This window comes from Macaca nemestrina, chromosome 11 (assembly GCF_043159975.1).
Source record: "Macaca nemestrina isolate mMacNem1 chromosome 11, mMacNem.hap1, whole genome shotgun sequence".
Classification (NCBI taxonomy): domain Eukaryota; kingdom Metazoa; phylum Chordata; class Mammalia; order Primates; family Cercopithecidae; genus Macaca; species Macaca nemestrina.
The window spans coordinates 68,099,079-68,119,689 of NC_092135.1; the positions used below are offsets into that span (position 1 = coordinate 68,099,079).

The 20,611-nt window shown below is 37.5% G+C and overlaps 1 protein-coding gene across 3 annotated transcripts in view; it reads left to right on the forward strand.

The window, feature by feature from the left end:
* LOC105483262 (myosin IIIB) overlaps nucleotides 1–20,611 on the forward strand; it is a 520,975-nt gene that overhangs the window by 30,670 nt on the left and 469,694 nt on the right. For 2 of the 3 annotated variants that reach the window (XM_024793234.2, XM_071072911.1), the window contains exon 1: nucleotides 4,680–4,743. The exons of the other annotated variant lie outside the window; for it this stretch is intronic. In XM_024793234.2, the coding sequence (XP_024649002.2) occupies nucleotides 4,715–4,743 (29 nt within the window). In that variant the 5' untranslated portion in view covers nucleotides 4,680–4,714. Of the gene's footprint in view, nucleotides 1–4,679; nucleotides 4,744–20,611 lie in introns of those variants that run through there. 3 annotated transcript variants of the gene reach the window in all.

Genomic DNA, 20,611 nt, shown 5'->3' on the forward strand with positions numbered 1-20,611 from the left:
TTTCAACATTATGTAGCCACATGCCAGGCCCCATGTTAGGCATGGGAGATATAACGGTGGAACTGATAGGCATGGTTCCTGTCCTCCTGTTGCTGTGTAGTGGTTTCAGCACTTGGAAAAGTAGTCTATGAGATTCTTTTGCTTCTGGGTTCTTCTTAAATTTTTATTTTTGAGGTGGGGTCTCACTTTGTCCCCCAGGCAAGAGTGCAGTGGTGTGATCATGGCTTACTGCAGACACGAACTCCAGGGCTCAAATGATCCTCCCACCTCAGCCTGCCAAGGAGCTGGGACTGCAGGCATGTGCCATCATGCTCGGGTAATTTATTTATGTTTTGTAGAGACAGAGTTTTGCTATGGTACCCAGGCTGGTCATTTCTGCATTCTTGAGTCATTCCTGACTTGATGTGTGTGTGTATTTTATTCTTGACATTAATTAGCATTTTTCTGCTACTCTTGGATGAACTTTCTAAATAAGCTGCCTTCCAACCTTATCAGTACATTCAAACCAAGTGGACATCCCAGAATAAGGTGGTGATTCTATAGTAACACAAATTAAATGTCTATTCCCCAAAATGTCTCATTGGAGAGAACAAATAATACACCACAGAGTTAATAGATTTAAAATCTTTATGGTAGTTTAGCTTCATTAAAGATAGCAGCTCAGGCAAATTTAAAATTAATGGATTCTAATCTAGTCTGCCTATTGTTATTTTTGAAGTCTGTTACCGAAGAGAAATTATGCAAATGGCTGTCAGGCTATTGCTGCTGCACTCACACTAGGAATGCATTATAATTCCTTTCTTAGAGGAAACACTTATCTGGAGCAGACCAGGCCCTCGGTTCATTCGTAAGAGTCTGTCCCTTCCTTCAGATGGTCCATTTTGAGCTAGTAAGTACTGTCAGGGTTGAGGTGGAGAGGCGGGGCTGTGGGGAAGGAAATTAGGATAAATTACTGGGACACAGAGACTGAAAAGGCCTGGGGCAAATCCCTGGTAAAGACAGTCTAGCCAGTCCTCCACTGCTGGGGCATCTGGTATTTTTTTTCGCTTGGGCCTGGGCAGGCTGTCGGTCACCTTCCAGACTGTACAGCCTTTAACTCCTTGTTGCAATGGAATCCCGCTGGCCTTCTGATTTGCCTTTTCCTGCAAAAATCTGCCAAGGCAATCTTTCTCAAAGAAAATTTCCTGTGTGACTCCACTGTTTAAAAGCCTGGTGTGGCACCCTGTCACTTTTGAGGTAAAATTCCAACCCTCAGGCTGCCTGAAAACTCTGCCCTCGACTGACTCTTGTATACAAATTTAACTTCATCCGTTGATTATTTGTATAATTCTTCTACTGGAACCAGGCTGATCTTTTTAATAACCTGTTCATTTATTCATTAATTTATTCTGCAAGTAAATGGGATAAGTTCAGTCCAACTGTAGGAGTAGCAATTATTATGTGCAAATACTGTAGGAAATACAGGAAGATAGAACACATTATCCCCATTCTGAAGATTCTTATGACAGTAAATGGAAACACAAAGGCCATTATTGACTAGTGGGAGTAAGATCGCTGTCCTTTAAATCACCTTCTTCATATTTGCATTCTCTGTGTGCTGTTTCTTGGCTCTGGATTTCTCTCCTGCCTCATCTACACTAATCCTTTTCACTTCTTCATTCAAAACTGTACCTAGATTTATCTGCTCCAGGAAGCATTCCCACTCAAGTCTTGGTCCTGGGTTGAACTGACTCCTCCTCAGAACTGATGGATATAGCTTATCCAGTGTTATTTAGCTCTTGCTGCCTGCTGCTTTGCAGTCTTCAGCTATTTCACATGGGCCTATGTGTCATGTTAGCTGGCCAGAAAAGAAGCTTTCTGGGGACCCTACCTTCCCGTTTCTCACTTCCCTTCTCTCCTCTATTTTTTTTTTTTTTTTGAGATGGAGTCTTACTCTGTTGCCCAGCCTGGAGTGCAGTGGCACGATCTCTACTCACTGCAACCTGTCTCCCAGGTTCAAACAATTCTCCTGCCTCAGCAGCTCGCAGTAGCTGGGATTACAGGTGCACGCCACCTGTAATTAATTTAAAAATTAGCCATATCCTGCTAATTTTTGTATTTTTAGTAGAGATGGAGTTTCCCCATGTTGGCCAGGCTGGTCTCGAACTCCTGACCTCAGGTGATCCATGTACCTCAGGTGATCCACATGCCTTGGCCTCCCAAACTACTGGGATTACAGGCATGAGCCACCATGCCCGGCCCCCCTCTTTCATCTTAACCTACTGTTCTGCATATAGCCCAGGGCACGCTACTGAATGCTGTTGAATAGTCGCTGTTTTATTTCTTGGTAATTCAGATCAGAAACTGATGGTGTTTCCCCTGGGTTTATCTGCAGTTTAGAAAAGTGACCTTGACTACATGCTTTGTGCCCTTTGCTCACAAAAAGATGATTAGTTTTGATTGTGCAGCATTTGGAATGAAGGAATTTAATCTGGAATGAAGGAACTTTAAAAGGTTGGGGGAATATCACATTGGAACTGTTAAATGACATGCAAACGGATCTGTGAGAATGGTTTTGATTCTGCTCCGTGTCCTGGTAGGAGACACTAGATCAGGCTCACTACCAATTAGCATCATCTTAATCTTGCCTAATAGTGAAGCAAAGTCCCCAAGGATTTAGTGGATTTATCAGCTCCTCCCAAAATAGTCATCTGAGGCTAACACCTCTTGGAACCTAGGTCAAAAGAAAGTCCTTTGGTAATGATGTGTCATACATTCTAGTCATCAAAGACACCATTTTCTTGGCTTGAAGTGTTCTGGTTTTTGGAGGAATGAGAATCCAATCTCTCATAAGCCGGATTCAGAAAATAGGTCATCGATGTGAGTTGCAGTTATTTTCCTTCCAGCTTCCTTCTGTGCTTGCTTTAGATTGCTTTTCTGCAAAGGGCAGATGCAGCTGCCCTGGCTGGTGGGCAGTCGAGGGGGATGACAGCCACTCTGGCTTTGGGCCACTGTCTGACATCACCCAGATTCCTGGGTCCTCTCAGTTAGCATCTGCCTTTTGTGTGGGTGGTTAAATTTCTATTGAAGGAGTAGAAGAAATACCCTCTTGAGTATTGCTTTTTACACACATTCGCGTGCACGCACACACACACACACACGGCATAGTTCATAGTCACTTGATTTGCCACCTGCAGTTTATAATAGAATGGACCTGTGGGATTATAAACCACTTTATTTCTGCACAGAATTTCTCAGCTTGAGGCCAAATTGAAGGGCATTAGTCATCAGTAATTTGCAGATATTTTTAATGTTTTTCACTCAAGAGAGGTTTAAGGCAGCTAAAGCTAAGATAAATTTCCTCATGCTTTGGTGGGGCAATGAAAAATCTGATATTTAGTTAATCATTTGTAAGAGCTGTAGGTATGTATTGTTTCTTAGTGACTGCAATATCATGACAGGTTTGTGAATCTGGTGACATAACAATGTAAACAATAGTAGATAAATTCCATTATGCCACGATTCTTTTCTTCCTCTCAATAGTTTCATATGTTAAAGGTTTAAAATCCATAGAACGTTAGAGAAGGGAATTTAGAGATCAACCTAGTGATCACTGGATTCCTCTACCAAGCTCTGTCAAATGCCAGTCCTGAGTCTCCCCCTGGAGCATCAGGATAAATAGCTAATGCATGCGGGGCTTACTAGGTGCAGCCAACCCACCATAGCACATGTTTACCTATGTAACAAACCTGCACCTCCTGCACATGGGTCCTGGAACTTAATTAAAATAAAATTAAATTTAAAAAAAGAAAAGAAAAGAGTACATAATCAGTGGAACCATAAAGGAAAGGTCAGTTCTAGCGGGAAAATTAGGAAAAGCCTCCTAGAAAAGAAGACATTTGAGTTATACTTGAACGGGCCCTATCTAGCAGTGATTCGTGAAGAAGCCAGTTCCTACTCTTACGTCTTTACCATTGCTATGGTTTGAATGTCCCCTCCAAAGATCATGTTGAAATTTAATTGCCATTGTGGGAAGAAATGAGACCTTTAAGAGGTGACTAGGTCATGAGGGCTCTGCCCTTATGAATGGATTAATGCAGTTACTGTGGGAGACGGCTCCTAGTAAAAGGGTAAGTTCAGTCTCCTTTTTCTCTCTCTTGAGCTCTCACTCTCTTGCTCTGTCTCACTATGTGAGACCTTCCACCATGTTATGATGCAGCAAGAAGGCCCTCACCAGATGTGGCCCCTTGATCTTGGACATCCCAGCCTCCAGAACCATGAGCCAAATAAACTTCTATTGTTTATAAAGGATGCAGTCTGTAATATTCTGTCATAGCAGCAGAAAACGGACTAACAACAACTTTTATGCACTTGCTTATGTGTTGGTTTGGAATTATTCTCTAATTTGCTCACGCTTGTATGGTATGTGTTTCCTTATTCTGTGTATCTCTGGGTGTTATATTTAATATTTGTACAGACTTCCTCTGACATTTCCCAGTTCAGGTTTCTGATTTCTTCTTTCTAAAATCTATTCTCGAGATTTGAAAGCATTCTTCTATGATTTGTTATTCATATATACCATACTATAACATCTAGAAAAAAATACTCTGAATAGCATACTGAGCAATGGAGATCTTCATCATGAATTTTCTAATGAGTATAAAATGTTGCTGGGCAAGTTTCTATTTAAGTCATGCTCGCTAGGCTTGACTAACTGCAGACATTCACAGGGTGTATGCTGCAGAGGGCTTTACTTTCAACAAGGTAAGGCTGTACCTCCCTTAGGGACTAATTCAGGGTATTCAACAAGGGATCAGACTAGGCCCATTTGGGGTTGTTAAGGAACTAAAACTAGCTCACGAGAAACCCAAATCAGCTCTTGAAAAGAGGGGCTGCTTAGAAGAATGCAGTAGGAAATTTCATGGGATACAAGGACAGACAGCAAAGCTTAGCAGGCTTCAGAGGGCCAAAGTGTAGAATTCATAGTGAACCCACTCACTAATCCTCTCTGTCTCACTCTCTCAAGCATGGTTCTTTCAGTTTCCTGCTTCTCCGTTTTATTTTTCTTCTCAGGATGAGCTTCCGTTTCATATGGTTTCTGCTCTCCCATGACTTCAGCACGCATCTGGGTCAATAATAGTCTCCTCTGTAGAGATCTCTTACATGTTTTTTAAAAAAGATTTATTTTTAAAAATAGAATAACATATGCACTAGCAAAAACCATGACTAAAAATGTATAATAATTTTTAAAAGCATATTAATTTCTCTCTTTTCCAAGCTCTCTGATTTTTAGTACCTCTCCCCAAAGTTTAAGAGTTTTCTGTGTAGCTTTCTGGAAAAAAAAATATATATAAGGATATACACATACATAGATACATACACACACATATACACATAAAATGACTAGAAATGCAAATATTCTTTTTATTTACACAAAAGTTGTCCTCCCTATACACTACTCAACACTTTTAAAACAAATCTTAATTGCATATTTGGCATTCTTTCCGTATTAGTTGGCACAAAATTTACCTTTTTTCTTTTTAGTGGTTACATGTGGCCAGATTGTATTTAATTTTATGTAACTATTATGATTTATTAGATAATCTCTCCATGATGATGGGCCTCTAGGTTGTATCTGGTTTTCTGTTGAAAATAATACTGTAGTGAACAATCTTGTATGTCTGTCTACTACAAGTTTAATGGAGTTTTAGCTCTTACATCTGTTTAATGATTAAAGTTAATTTTTATATGTGGTGTAAGGATAAAGATTCTTTTTTCCTTTTTGCATATTGCTATACGATTGTTTTAGCACTGTTGAAAATTTTCCTTTCTAGTATGTAGAAATACAGTTGAATTTAAAATATTGACCTTGTTTGTATCCTGTAATTTTGATAAACTCACTAGTTCTAGTAATGCTTTTAAAAATTCCATCAGATTTTTAAATAGATAATCATGTAATCTTCAAATTAAGCCTATTTTACTTCTTCCCCTCTAATCTGGATTTTTAAATTTTCTTTTTCTTGACTTATTATTCAGGCTTCACCACAGTATTCAATATAAATGATGAGAGCAGACATCCTTGGCTTGTTTCTGATCTTAAGGTGAAAGCATTTAGATTTTCACCATTAAGTGTGGTGTTAACTTTAGGTTTTTCCTAGATTCCCGTATCAGATGATGTTCCTTTCAATTTCTACTCTATTGAGAGTTTTTTTGTCGTTTGTTTTTAAATTTTGAATACATGTTGAATTTTTTTCAAATGCTTTTTCTGCATCGATCAAGATGATCAAATGGTTTTTCTTTTATATTCTGTTAATATGAATCTAAGTGTGCTTTTTTGATTATATATGTAAAGTGAATGCCTACCAGTAGAATTACAGAGACAAAGGGTATGGGCATTTGGTAGATTTTGACTAATAATTTCTCAAAAAGATTGTTTACACTTTCATGTTGTCTCAGAATGCTTATTTCTCTTAACACTATTATCAAACTTTTTAAAATCTTGACAGTATGAGAGGAGACAAATGGTATCTCATTATTTTGATTTGCCATTAAGTGAGATTTATCATCTTTTATACATTTGAATTTTTTAAGTCTTTTTCTTGTTTATTGTATATACTCTTGATATAATAAGAAAACTAGCTCCTGATGCAAACCTTCTTTTCTAGGTATTTTTTGGAAAAATATTAGTACTTAAAACAATTCTCTTGGTTGTAGAGACTTTTTTCCTTGTATGCAATTATGTTTATCAATTTTTTTCTTAGGGCTTGTGAGTTTTCTATTCTACTTGAAAATATTCCTTGCCTACACCAAGACTACAATGTATTTACCTATTTTTTTTTTTTTTTTTTTTTTAATTTTGAGCCACCATACTCTATTTTGGAGAAAGGAATGAGGTAGCAATCTGGCTTAACTTTTTTTCTAAATAGCCAGCAAGTTAAGCCAGCATTATTTATTGAACAGTATTATTTAGTCCATCTTTTGCCTATTGATTTGAAATGTGATTTTTATCATAAACCCTATTTGTGTATTTGAGTCTACTTTTGGGTTCTAAAGATCTGACTACTTATTTCTACCCCTGTGGCATAATGTTTTAATTACTATAGCAGTATAACATGTTTTAGTGTCTGGTCAAATTATGTTCACTAATTATTCTTTTGCAAAATTTTCATGTTATGTGGTTTTCTTTTTTTCTTTTTTTTTGAGACTGAGTTTCACTCCATTGCCCAAAGTGGAGCGCAGTGGCATGATCTCAGCTCTCTGTAACCTATGCCTCCCAGGTTTAAGTTATTCTTCTGCCTCAGCCTCCTGAGTAGCTGGGATTACAGGCACCTGCACCACGCCTGGCTAATTTTTCTGTTTTTAGTAGAGATGAGGTTTCACCATGTTGGCCTGGCTGGTCAAACTCTTGACCTCAAGTGATTTGTCTGCCTCGGCCTCCCAAAGTGTGGGGATTACAGGTGTGAGCCACTGTGCCCAGCCCTCATGTGTTTAATTTTCTAATGAAGTTTAACATCATCTTGTCAAATTCTTAAAAAAAACTTAAAATGGCTGGACGCAGTGGCTAACACCTGTAATCCTAGGACTTTGGGAGGCCAAGGTGGGTGGATTGCCTGAGCTCAGGAGTTTGAGACCAGCCTGGGCAAAACAGCGAAACCCTGTCTCTGCTAAAATACAAAAAAATTAGCTGGGTGTGGTGGCATGCACCTGTAATCCCAGTTACTTGGGAGGCTTAGGCAAGAAAATTGCTTGAACCTGGGAGGCAGAGGTTGTGATGAGCTGAGATCACGCCATTGCACTCCAGCCTGGGTGACAGAGTGAGACTCTGTCTCAAAAAAAAAAAAAAATCATAACATTTACTTTCAGACTAAATTTAGGAAGAATTGACATCTTCACAGTAACATTTTTCTATCCAAGCATAAGGTATATGGTTTTGCTTTTTTTTTTGTCTCTTTACATTTAATCCATTGATTTTAAGATTTTACTTTTGTGTATTCTGCTCTGCTCTCGTTTGGTTTATCTTTGGGCATTTTATTCTTTTTAATTCCTATTAAAATGGTATTTTCTTTCTGGCTGATTAGTTTTAACATATAGAAAAATATATTTTGAAATTGCTTGATTTCTATATACTAATTTTATACTCAACTCCTCAATAAATCAACTTAATTTTTTTCATTATTAAACTTTGATTTTCCAGGAATAAATCATTCCACTATTTATTTTATTTTCACTATCTTCCCAGTGTTTATTTCTATTCTTTTTTTTTTTTTTGTCTAATTGCAGTGGCTAATACTTCAAAAACAATGAAAAATTATATAGTGTTTGTGAGAGATACTTGTCTTTTTTCTTGATTTTTATTAGCAATGGTTGTAGAAATCCACGATTAACTAAGATGTTGTCTTTTGGTTTGAGAGAGATGTTTCTGTGCTGTTTAAATACTAGGAAGGAATTAACCCATTTGAATTTTTCTAATGGTCTAAAAATTACAATGGATATCAAAATTTACCAAATTAATTTTGGATTTCCATTTTTAATGGTGTTTTATACTTTGATATATTAATGGGAAAATCATAGTAATATATTCCCTAATGTTGCATTATCTTCGCTAAATTCTAATCGTTGATTTTTTTTCTGTGGTTTTATGTTTGTTTGTTTTTAATTTTAAGTTTTTGTGGGTACATAGTAGGTGTATATATTTATGGGGTACATGAGATTTTGATACAGGCATATAATGCATAATAATCACATCAGGGTAAATGGGGTATCCACCTCAAGTATTTATCATTTCTTTGTATTACAAACAACCTAATTATGCTTTTAGTTATTTTTAAATGTACAATAAATTAGTGTTGATTGTAGTCATCCCATTGTGCTATCAAATACTAGATCATATTCAATTTTTTTGTACCCATTAACCATCCCTACTCCCCACCACCACTACCTTCCTAGCCTCCGGTAACTATCCTTCTACTCTGTCTCCATGAGTTCAATTATTTTAATATTTAGCTTTCACAAGTAAGTGAGAGCATGCAAAGTTTGTCTTTTCATGCTGGGCTTATTTCACCTGACATAATTACCTCCAGTTCCATCCATGTTGTTGGAAATGACAGGATCTCATTCTTTTTATGGCTGAAAAATATTCCATTGTATATATAACCTGATTTTCTTTATCCATTTATCTGTTGATGGACACTTAGGTTGTTTCCAAATCTTGGGTATTGTGAACAGTGCTACAATAAACATGGGAGTGCAGATAGTTCTTCAGTATACTGATAACTTTTCCTTTGGGGTATACCTAGCAGTGGGATTACTGAATCATATGGTAGTTTTGTTTTTAGTTTTTTGAAGAACCTCCAAACTGTTCTCCATAGTGATTGTATTAATTTATATTCCCACCAACAGTGTACAAGGATTTACTTTTCTCCATATTCTTGCCAGTCATCTGTTATTGCCTATTTTTTTGGATAAAAGCCATTTTAACTGGGGTGAGATGACATCTGATTGTAATTTTGATTCACATTTCTCTGATTATTGATTTTGAGCACCTTTTCATAAACCTATTTGCCATTTTTGAGAAATGTCTACTTAGATCATTTGTTCATTTTAAAATCAGATTAGATTTTTCTTATAGAGTTGTTTGATCTCCTTATATATTCTGGTTATTAATACCTTGTCAGATGGATAGTTTGCAGCTATTTTCTCTCATTCTGTGGGTTGTCTCCTCACTTTATTGTTTCCTTTGCTGTTAGAAGCTTTTAAACTTGATGTGATCCCATTTGTCCATGTTTGCTGTGGCTGCCTGTGCCTGTAGGGTATCACTCAAGAAATCATTGCCCAGCCCAATGTCCTGGAGAGTTTCTCCATTATTTTCTTTGAGTAGTTTCATAGTTTGAGGTCTTAGATTTAAGTCTTTAATCCATTTAGATTTTATTTCATTCGTTTGCATATGGATAACCAATTTTCCCAGCACCGTTTATTGAGGAGCCTGTCCTTTCCTCAATGTATGTTTGTGGCAGCTTTGTCAAATATGAGTTCACTGTAAATGCATTGATTTGTTTCTGGGTTATCTATTCTGTCCTATTGGTCTATATATCTATTATTATGCCACTGCCATGCTGTTTTGGTTACTATAGCTCTGTAGTATAATTTGAAGTTAGGTAAAGTGATTCTTCTAGTTTTGTTTGTTTTGTTCAGGATAGCTTTGGCTATTCTGGGTCTTTTGTGGCTCCATATATATTTTAGGATGTTTTTTCTATTTATGTGAAGAATGACATTGGTATTTTGATAGGGAATGCATTGAATCTGTAGATTGCTTGGGGTAGTATGGACATTTTAACAATATTGATTCTTTCAAACTATGAACATGGACTATCTTTCCCTTTTCTTGTGTGTCCTGTTCAATTTCTTTCATCAATATTTTATAGTTTTCATTGTAGAGATCTTTCATTTTTTTGGGTTAATTCCTAGGTATTTTATTTGTAGCTATTGCAAATGGGATTACTTTCTTGATTTCTTTTTCCAATTGTTTGCTATTGGCTTATAGAAATGCTACCGATTTTTATATGTTGATTTTGTATCCTAAAACTTTACTGAATTTATCAGTTCCAATTTTTTTATAGAGTTTCGGTTTTTCCAAATATAAGATCATATCATCTACAGACAAGGCTAATTGACTTCTTCCTTTCCAATTTGGATGCCTTTTATTTCTTTCTCTTGTCTGATTGCTCTAGTGAGGACTTCCAGGACTACGTTGAGTAACAGTGGTGAAAGTGGGCATCCTTGTCATATACCAGATATTAGTGGAAAGGCTTTCAAAGTTTCCCCGTTCAGTATGTGGGTCTGTCATATGCAACTTTTATTGTATTGAGGTATGTTCCTTCTATACCCGGTTTTTTAAGGGTTTTTATCAAGAAGGGATGTTGAGTTTTATCAAATGCTTTTTTGGAGTGAACTGAAATGATCATATGATTTTTGTCCTTCATTCTGTTGATATGATGTGTCACATCCTGGAATAAATCCCACTTGGTCAGGATGAATAATCTTTTTAATGTATTGTTGAATTTGGTTTGCTAGTATTTTGTTGAAGAGTTTTGCTTCTATGTTCATTAGGAATATTAGCCTGTAGTTTCCTTTTTTTTGATATGTCTTTGTCAGGTTTTGGTATCAGGTTAACACCAGCCTCATAAAATAAGTTTGAAAGTATTCCCTCCTCCTCTATTTTTCAGAATAGCTTAAGTAGGTTCGGCATTAGTTCTTCTTTAAATGTTTGGTAAAATTCAGCAGTGAAGCCATCAGGTTCCAGGATTTTCTTTGTTGGGAGACTTTTTTTATGGCTTTGATCTCATTACTTGTTATTGGTCTATTTAGGTTTTTGATTTCTTCATGGTTCAATCTTGGTAGGTTGTATATGTCTAGGATCCTATCCATTTATTCTAGATCTTTCCAATTTATTGATATATAGTTACTCATAGTAGTCACTAATGATCATTTGGATTTCTGTGGTATCAGTTGTAATGTCTCCTTTTCATCTCTGATTTTATTTGAGTTGTCTTTTTTTTTTTTTAAGTCTGGCTAAAGGTTTGTCAATTTTATGTATCTTTTCAAAAAACAAACTTTTTGTTTCCTTTACTTTGGTATTGTTTTCTTCATTTCAATTTTATTTCTACTCTGAACTTTATTATTTCTTTTCTTCTAGTAATTTTGGTTTTGGTTTGCTCTTGCTTTTCTAGTTTTTTTGTTTGTTTGTTTGTTTTTTGAGATGGAGTCTTGCTCTGTCTCCCAGTCTGTAGTGCAGTGGCACAATCTTGGCTCACTGCAACCTCTGCCTCTTGGGTTCAAGCGATTCTCCTGCCTCAGCTTCCTGAGTAGCTTGGATTACAGGTGTGTGCCAGCATACCTGGCTAATTTTTGTATTTTAGTAAAGACAGGGTTTCACCACGTTGGGCAGGCTGGTCTCGAACTCTTGACCTCAAGTTACCTGCCTGCCTTGTCCCAAAGTGCTGGGATTACAGGTGTGAGCCACTGTGCCCAGCCATTTTTCTAGTTCTTTAAGATGCATCATTAAGTTGTTTGTTTGAAGTTTTTCTACTTTTTTTGATGTAGGCACTTGTAGCTATAACCATTCCTCTTAGCACTGCTTTCACTGTATCCCATAGGTTTTGGTGTGTAGTGTTTCTGTTATCATTTGCTACAGTACACTTTTAAGTTTCCTTCTTAATTTCTTCATTGACCCACTGGTCATTCAGGAACATATTGTTTAATTTCCATGTGTTTGTACAGTTTCCAAAATTCCTATTGGTACTGATTTCTAGTTTTAATCCATCATGGTTGGAGAAGGTATTTGATATAATTTCAATTATTTTGAAATTTTTAAGACTAATTTGGTGGCATAACATACGATCTATCCTCGGGAATGATACATGTGCTGGGGAAAATGTGTATTCTGCAGCCACTGTATGAAATGTTCTGTAACTATCTATTAGGCCCATTTGATCTGTAATGCAGATAAAGTCCAATGTTTCTTTGTTGATTTTTCTGTCTGGATGATCTGTTCGATGCTTAAAGTGAGGTATTGAAGTCTCTAGCTATTAATTTATTGGAGCCTCTCTTTAGTTCTAAAATTTACTTTACATATCAGAATGCTTCAGTGTTAGGTGCATATATTTACATTTGTTATATCCTTTTCCTGAATGAACCCCTTTGCCATTATATAATGACCTTATTTGTCTCTTTGTATAGTTTTTGTCTTGAAAACTATTTTGTCTAATGTAAGTATAGCTACTTCTGTTCTTTTTTGGCTTCCGTTTGCATAGAATACCTTTTTTTCATCCAAATAGAAGCCCAAAGTAGTTTATTTTCAGTCTATGTGTGCCTTGATAAGTGAAGTAAGTTTCTTGTAGGCAACAGATCATTAGGTCATTAAAAAAAATCTGTTCAGCCACTCTGTCCTTCGATTGGAGAGTTTAGTTCATTTATATTCAGTATTATTGATAAGGACTTAATTCTGCCATTTTGTCATTTGTTATACTTTCTGATTGTTTTTGTGGTTATCTCTTCTTTCTTTCCTTTTTTTCTTTTTAGTGAAGGTGATTTTCTCTGGTGGTATGTTTTGATTACTTGCTTTCTATTTTTTGTGTATCTGTTATTTTTTTTATTTGAAGTTACCATGAGGCTTGCAAATAATATCTTATAATCCATTATTTTATTAATAAACTAATGATAACAGTGATTTCATAAGCAAACAAGCAAAGAGAAATTAACTCTTTAACTTCATCTCCTTGCTTTTTTGGCTGTTTACATCTTATTGTACTGTCTATGTCTTGAAAAGTTGCTGTAGTTATTATTTTTGATCAGTTCATCTTTTAGTCTTTCTACTCAAGATATGTGTAGTTTATACACCACAATTAGTGTCATAATATTCTGTGTTTTTCTGTGTGCTTACTATTACCAGTGAGTTTTGTACCTTCAAATAATTTATTCTTTTTGATATCCTTTTTTTCAGATTGAAGAACTCTCTTTAGCACTTCTTGTAGGTCAGGTCTGGTGCTGATCAAATCCCTCAGCTTTTGTTCGTCTGGGAAAGTCTTTATTTTTCCTTCCTGTTTGAAGGATATTTTGGATGGATATACTATTCTAGGATAAAAGTTTTTTTCCTTCAGCAATTTAAATATGCCATGTCACTCTCTCCTCTTCAGTAAAGTTTCTACTGAGGAGTCTGCTGTCAGATGACTGGAGCTCCTTTGTATGTAATTTGTTTCATTTCTCCTGCTGCTTGTAGGATCTTTTATTTATTTTTCACCTTTTGCAGTTTGATTACTAAATGTCTTAAGGTGGTTTTCTTTGGGTTAAATTGGCTTGGTCTTCTATAATCTTCTTATACTTGAATACTGATATCTTCCTCTAGGTTTAGGAAGTTCTCTGTTATTATCCCTTTGAATAAACATTCTACCCCTTTCTCTCTTTCTATCTTCTCTTTAAGGCCAATAACTCTTAGATTTGCCCTTTTGAGGCTACTTTCTAGATCTTATAGGTGTGCGTTCTTTTTTTATTATGTATTTTTCTTTTGTCTACTCTGACTATATTTTCAAATAGCCTGTCTTCAAGCTCACTAATTCTTTCTTCTGCTTGATCAATTCTGCTGTTGAGACTCTGATGCATTCTTCAGCATGTCAATTGAATTTTTCATGACAGAGTGTCTGCTTGATTGTTTTCAATTATTTCAATCTCTATTAAATTTATCTGATAGAATTCTGAATTCCTTCTCTGTGTTATCTTGGATTTTGCTGAGTTTCCTCAAAGCAGCTATTTTAAATTCTCTGTCTGAAGGGTCAGATATCTCTGTCTCCCCAGGATTGGTCGCTGGTACCTTATTTAGTTTGTTTGGTTAGGTCATGTTTTCCTGGATGGTCTAGACATTTGTGGATGTTTCTTGGCTAGGCATTAAAGAGTTGGGTATTTATTGTGTTCTTCACAATCTGGGCTTGTTTGTACTTGTCGTTTTAGGAAGGCTTTCCAGGTATTCAAAGGGACATGAGTGTTGTGATCTAAGTTTTTGGTCACAGCAGCGATATCTGCATCAGGGGACACCCCAAGCCTGGTAACATTGTGGTTCTTGCAGACTCATATAGGTACCACCATGGTGGTCTTAGATAAGATCTGGAAGAATTCTCTGGAATACCAGGTAGAGATTCTTGTTCTCTTCCCTTACTTTCTCCCAAACAGAGTCTCTCTCTCTCTCTCTCTTTGCTGAGCTGCCTAAAGCTGCGAGAGGGGTGACACAAGTACCCCTGTGGCCACCACCACTGGGACTATGCGGAGTCAGACCTGAAGCCAGCACAGTTCTGGGTCTTGCCCGAGGCCGGCAGTAACCACTGCCTGGCTACTGCCTACATTCACTCAAGTCCCTAGGGCTCTACAGTCAGCAGGTGATGAAGCTGGCTAGGCTTCTGTTCTCCCCTTTAGGGCAGCAGTTTCCCCTGGTCCTACGTGGGCTCAGTGATGCTGTCTGGAAGCCAGGGGCTGAGTCAGAAACCTTAGGGATGTACCTGGTGCTCTATTATACTGAGGCTGAGCTGGCACCCAAGCCACAAAACAAAGTCCTTCCGACTCTTCCCTCCCCTTTCCATAGCAGAGGAGTCTCCCTGTGGCCACCATCCAGGCCACAGCAAGACTGCCTGACTACAGCCAATGTTCATTCAAGGCCCAAATGCTCCTCAGTCAGCTTATGATGAATGCTGCCAGGCCTGGGACTCTCCCTTCAGGGTAGTAGGCTTCCCCCACCCCTGGCCCAGAGCAGGTCCGGAAATGCCATCCAAGAGCCAAGGCCTAGAACTGAGGACCCCAAGAGCCCACTTAGTGCTCTACCCTACTGTGGCTGAGCTGCTGCCTAAGCTGCAAGACAAAGTCTCCTTTACTCTTTTCTCTCCTTTTCTCAAGCAGGAGTCCCTCCCCATTGCTACCACAGTTAGGTAGATCACACCTGAGGCCAGCATGTCTTTGAATCTTACCCAAGGCCTGCTGCAAATACTGCCTGGATACCACCGCTGAATATTCAGGGCCCAAGTGATCTTATTAGCAAGTGATGAATCCTGTGAGGACTGGGTCCTTCCCTTTAGGGCAGCAGGTTTCCTTCTGGCCCAGGGTGTGTCTAGAAATGTCATAGAGGAGATAGGGCCTCAGGACTCTTCCTCGTGCCCTGTCCTACTGTGGCTGAGCTGGTATCCACGTTGCAAGACAAAGTCCTCTTTACTCTTCCTTCTCCTCTCCTCAAGCAGAAGGAAAGAGTCTCTTCTGGAGCTGTGAGCTGCACTGCCTGGGGTTGGAAGAGGGGTGGCACAAACACTCCTTGGCCCTGGCTGTTGTGTTACTAAGTTGCATACCCACCAAGTCCACTGACTTTGAGCCCAGTACAGCGTCAGGACTTGCCCAGGAATTGCAGTCTTTGTGGCCTAGACTGCTTTTCAGATTTCTTTAGAACCCCAGAGCAATTTAGTTCATGGTGGTGAGGCTTGCCAGAACTCAAGTTCCTGTCACTGGGAGGTACAATTTCCCCCTGGCTAGGTTGTTCTAAGTGCTTCCTGTGGGTGCTGGCTGAGTTCTGCCTGGTGTTACTTTCTACTGTGACAGGGCAGCACCGAGTTCCAATGCAAAGTTCCCCAATCACTGTGCTCTCCCTCCTGCAAGTACACAGACTATCTATGTGTGCCACATGGCTGCCGCTGGGAGACTGGGGGAAGGGTGGCATCAGCAATTCAAGATTGTCTTTCCTACCCTCTTCAGTGCCTCTTTCAGTAATATGAAGTTAAAACCAGGTATTGCGATCACTCATCTGATTTTAGGTTCTTATGAAGGTGCTTTTTTGTGTGGATAGTTTTTCAGTTTGGTGTTCCTATAGGGAGGACTATCAGTGGAAGCTTCTATTTGGTCATCTTGCTCTGCCTCTAACCCAAGATTCTCCTATTGGCTGATTTTTAATTTAGCATTTTTATACAGGTATTCTTAAATGAGGTTGATTGTAGTTTTATTTTTCTGTGCTACTTTTATCATGTTTTGGTAGGAATATTTTGTTATCTTACTCTAAGTGATTTGAAGCTTTTTTTCTTTCTTCATGACCTGGAAAACATAAATAGCATTGGAATTATCTTTTTCTTCATGACCTGGAAAACATAAATAGCATTGGAATTATCTGTTCTTTGAAGATCTGGAAGAATTTATTGTTAAAACTATCTGAGCCTGTGGCTTTTTGAGGGCTAGCTCTTTTTTGTTAATATTCTCAATTTCTTCCATTATTATGTCTTCTTAAGTTTTCTATTTCCTTTGGGTTCAATTTTTGTTATTTATATTTATCTAAGCATTCATTTTATAATTATTTATAATCACAAAAATATTTATAATTTACTTAGTGATTTTCAAAGTCAAAATTTTTAAATTTCTTATGCATCTTTTTCTTTTCTATTTTTATTTGTGTTTTTCTCTTTTGATTAATCTATTTTATCTATTTTACTGTTTTGTCCCCAGAGAACTACACCTTTAATTTAATTATATATTCTACTGTTTTTCTGTTTTCTAACTCATCAATTTCTGCTTTTATTTTTTTTCTACTTTCCTTATGCTTATTTTATTTATCTATTTCTACCTTTTTGAATAGAATATTTTTAAAAATTCTTTTAAATTATAATTTGCTTGGTAAAATGTTTAATTCTGTAAGATTTTGTTTTCAGCCCAGTTTCTTAAGTTTTTTGCTTAATAGTATCTTCAATATTTTTATTTGTATATACTCTGTAATTTCAGTTTTAACTTTTTGTTTTATATCAAGACCTACAAGAATTTTAATATTTTCAGGTGGCTAGGTTTCTTCTTTTCATTATTAATATTTAGTTTTATTGTAGTGTGGTCAGGGAAGATTGTTCAAATTTCATTTTCTTGGAATGTATTGAGGCTTTACTTTGTGGCTGAATGTATTTTTAAAATTAAAATATCCCATTAGTGCTTGAAAATAAATTTTATGTTAAATATGCACTTATTGATGTGCATCTAATGGGTTAATCTTTTTATTGTATCATATATTTCTTATTGTCACCTTGTTCTGTCATAGCTGACAATGTCTTTTACTATTATTGTGTTTTGTTGATTTCTTCTATAAGTTTATGCTTTTATGAATTTTGACACATTGTTTTTGATACTGAAGGATTTATGACCTCTATAAGCTTATTATTGGTTTAAACTCTGCCCATTCTAACAGTGTATGGAATAGTATCTGGTGCCTAGTAATTGCTCAATTACTATTGTTGAATGTAAAATAACCCCTTATGTTCTTTGATAGTTTTTAACTTTACTGTTTTCTGATATTAATATTATGACTCTTTGGTTTTGTTACCATTTACCTGGTTTATCTTTGACTTTTTTTTTTTTTTACTTTTAAAGTTTCTGAGTCATAGATAGACTGAACAGCTTGTTTTAGATGTGGATATCTATAGATCTGTTTTTTCTATGTTTTGACCTTATTTAAGAATCTTATGTTTATTGATAGAATAGATATTTACCTCTGTTTTTAATGTCTGGCTCACCACCACCTTCGCTCGTCCTCTCTTACTCCACGGATTGTCTTTTTGTTGTTTGATGTTTGTATGTGTGTTCATATGAGTAAGTGTGCTTTTTTTGTTATGTCAAAGACTTATAGTCTATTTTTAGGTCTTTTAGAGATTTGATAACTTTATGTGGTTTTAGCATCCATTTATCAGTTTATCAATTATCTATTGCCTACTTACTGAAATTCGTGAGAAAATTAACATACGTATTTTCTCCTTATTAATATTGTCTTTTTGCTTGGTTACCTTAATTTTAAAGAGGATATTTAAATCTCAGTTTCTTAATTTAGCATCTAAAATATAAAGAAAAGTGAGGAAATTTCACCCTTATTTTTCTCTCTGTTTAATTTGATTATTCACTTTTATTTTTGAAATGTATAATATTTCCCTTTTGTAAACATACTTCACACTGTTGATTAGCTTTATTTCTAAGGATAAATGGGTTCAGTTCTTATTAGACTTTTTACTAGGGCTTCACATTTATCTCTTGGTTAGCTGGATTTTGGAATCATGTGACTTTTTCAGGAAGGACTCAAGCTGTTGCATGTCTGAAAGTGTCTGTTGTTGTCTTTATACTTCAACAACAGTTTGGCTGAATATAAAAATATTCACTCACACTTTTTTTCCCTTCGGAACTTTGTACATTCTGGGCATGGTGGCTCATGCCTGTAATCTCATCACTTTGAAAGGCCAGGGTGGGAGGATCACTTGAGCCCAGGAGTTCAAGACCAGCCTGGGCTGTTAGGAAGACCCTGTCTTTACCAAAAAAAAAAAAAATTCACCCAGGTGTGTTAGTGTGCACCTGTGGTCCCATCTACTCCAGAGGCTGAGGTGGGAGGATTGCTTGAGCCTGGGAGGTTGAGGCTGCAGTGAGCCATGATTGTGTCATTGCACTCCTGCCTGGACAACAGAGTAAGACCTTGTCTCAAGAAAAAAAAAAAAAAAAAGCTTTTTCATATACATGGTTTACATATTTTTCTGGTTTTGAATGTTAATTGGAGAGAAACCTGAGCTTGTGTTTTATTTGCTTTTATTTGGTTTGGGGGCTGTGTGTGTGTGCATGTATCCTATTGCATTAGGATTCTCTAGAGGCACAGAACTAATAGGATATATGTATATATGAAAGGGAGCATATTAAGGAGAATTGACTCACATGACAAGGTAAAGTCATCTGCAAGTTGAGGAGCAAGGAAGTCAGTGGTAGAGCAGTCCAAGTCCCAAAACCTCAAAAGTAGGGAGGCCGACAGTGCAGCCTTCAGTCTGTGGCCAACAGCCTGAGAGTCCCTGGCAAACCACTGGTCTAAGTCCAAGAGTCCAAAACCTGAAGAACTTGGAGTCTGATGTTTGAGGGCAGGAAGCATCCAGCACAGGAGAAAAATGAAGTCCAGAAGACTCAGCAAGTCCAGTCCTTCCATGTTCTTCTGCTTGCTTTATCCTAGCCGCTCTGGCAGCTGATTAGATGGTCCCACCTAGATTGAGGGTGAGTCTGCCTCTCCCAGTCCACTAACTCAAATGTTAATCTCCTTTGGCAACACCCTCACAGGTACATCCAGTGATATGGACAGGAGACAGGGAAATACTAGGTAGAAGAGGGCAGTTCCCTAGCAAAGACCCCACCCACAGGCATGGAAACCCATGGCCCTAATGGGAAGAGGCATTGTCTTTTCATGCCCAAAAGCTGCCTTTTGGCATGCCATGCCCTCCTATCCTGTACCCATATAAACCTCAAACCCCAGGCTCCACAGAAGATGAGACAAACAGAAGAACAGCAGAATGGCACAGCAGAGAGAAGAAAAGGAGCATCTGAACACCAAGAGGAATTCAGCTGGGGGCAATTGGAGAAGAGATCTGCCGCTGGACAGCCAAGCTTCAGGGGAAGATCATCTTCCCACCCCACCCCCTTTCCAGCTCCCCATCCATCCCACTGAGAGCCACCTCCACCACTCAATAAAATCCCCACATTCACCACCCTCAAGTCTGTGCAACCTGATTCTTCCTGGTTGCTGGACAAGGTCCTGGGTACCGAGGGCACTGAGCTGGTTAACACTTAAGCCATCTGCAGATGGCAATGCTAAAAGAGTGCACTATAATACAAGCCCGCTTGGGCTTTGGGAGTCTTGGGTACCCACCTCTAGATGCTAACTTGGGTCAGGAGCCCCCAAGATGCTCACCCCAGATCCTGCACCTGCCTGTCTATGTGCTCCCCATCCCATAAGGAGTTTGAGCAGGCACACAGCCAAAGAGTCAAGCCACACCCCTGAAGCATGTCCTGTGAGAGGGGTCAGGGAACTCTCCCGTTTCACGAGGAACAATAATTCGGATCTTTTAATCCAAGCAAGTCGACACTAAATATTAACCATCACACATATACCTAAAAAAATATTTCTCTACCTTGATGTTCAGTGATTTTAACAGGAAATATTTGTTTTTCTGAGAGTTGTTAATTTTTCCCTCAGATTTGTGGGTTTCTGAGTGTTAGGGGCAGCCACAGTTGATGGATATCAGCTTTACTCTTCTTTCTGAAGTGTCATTTAATGTGCTGTTTAGGG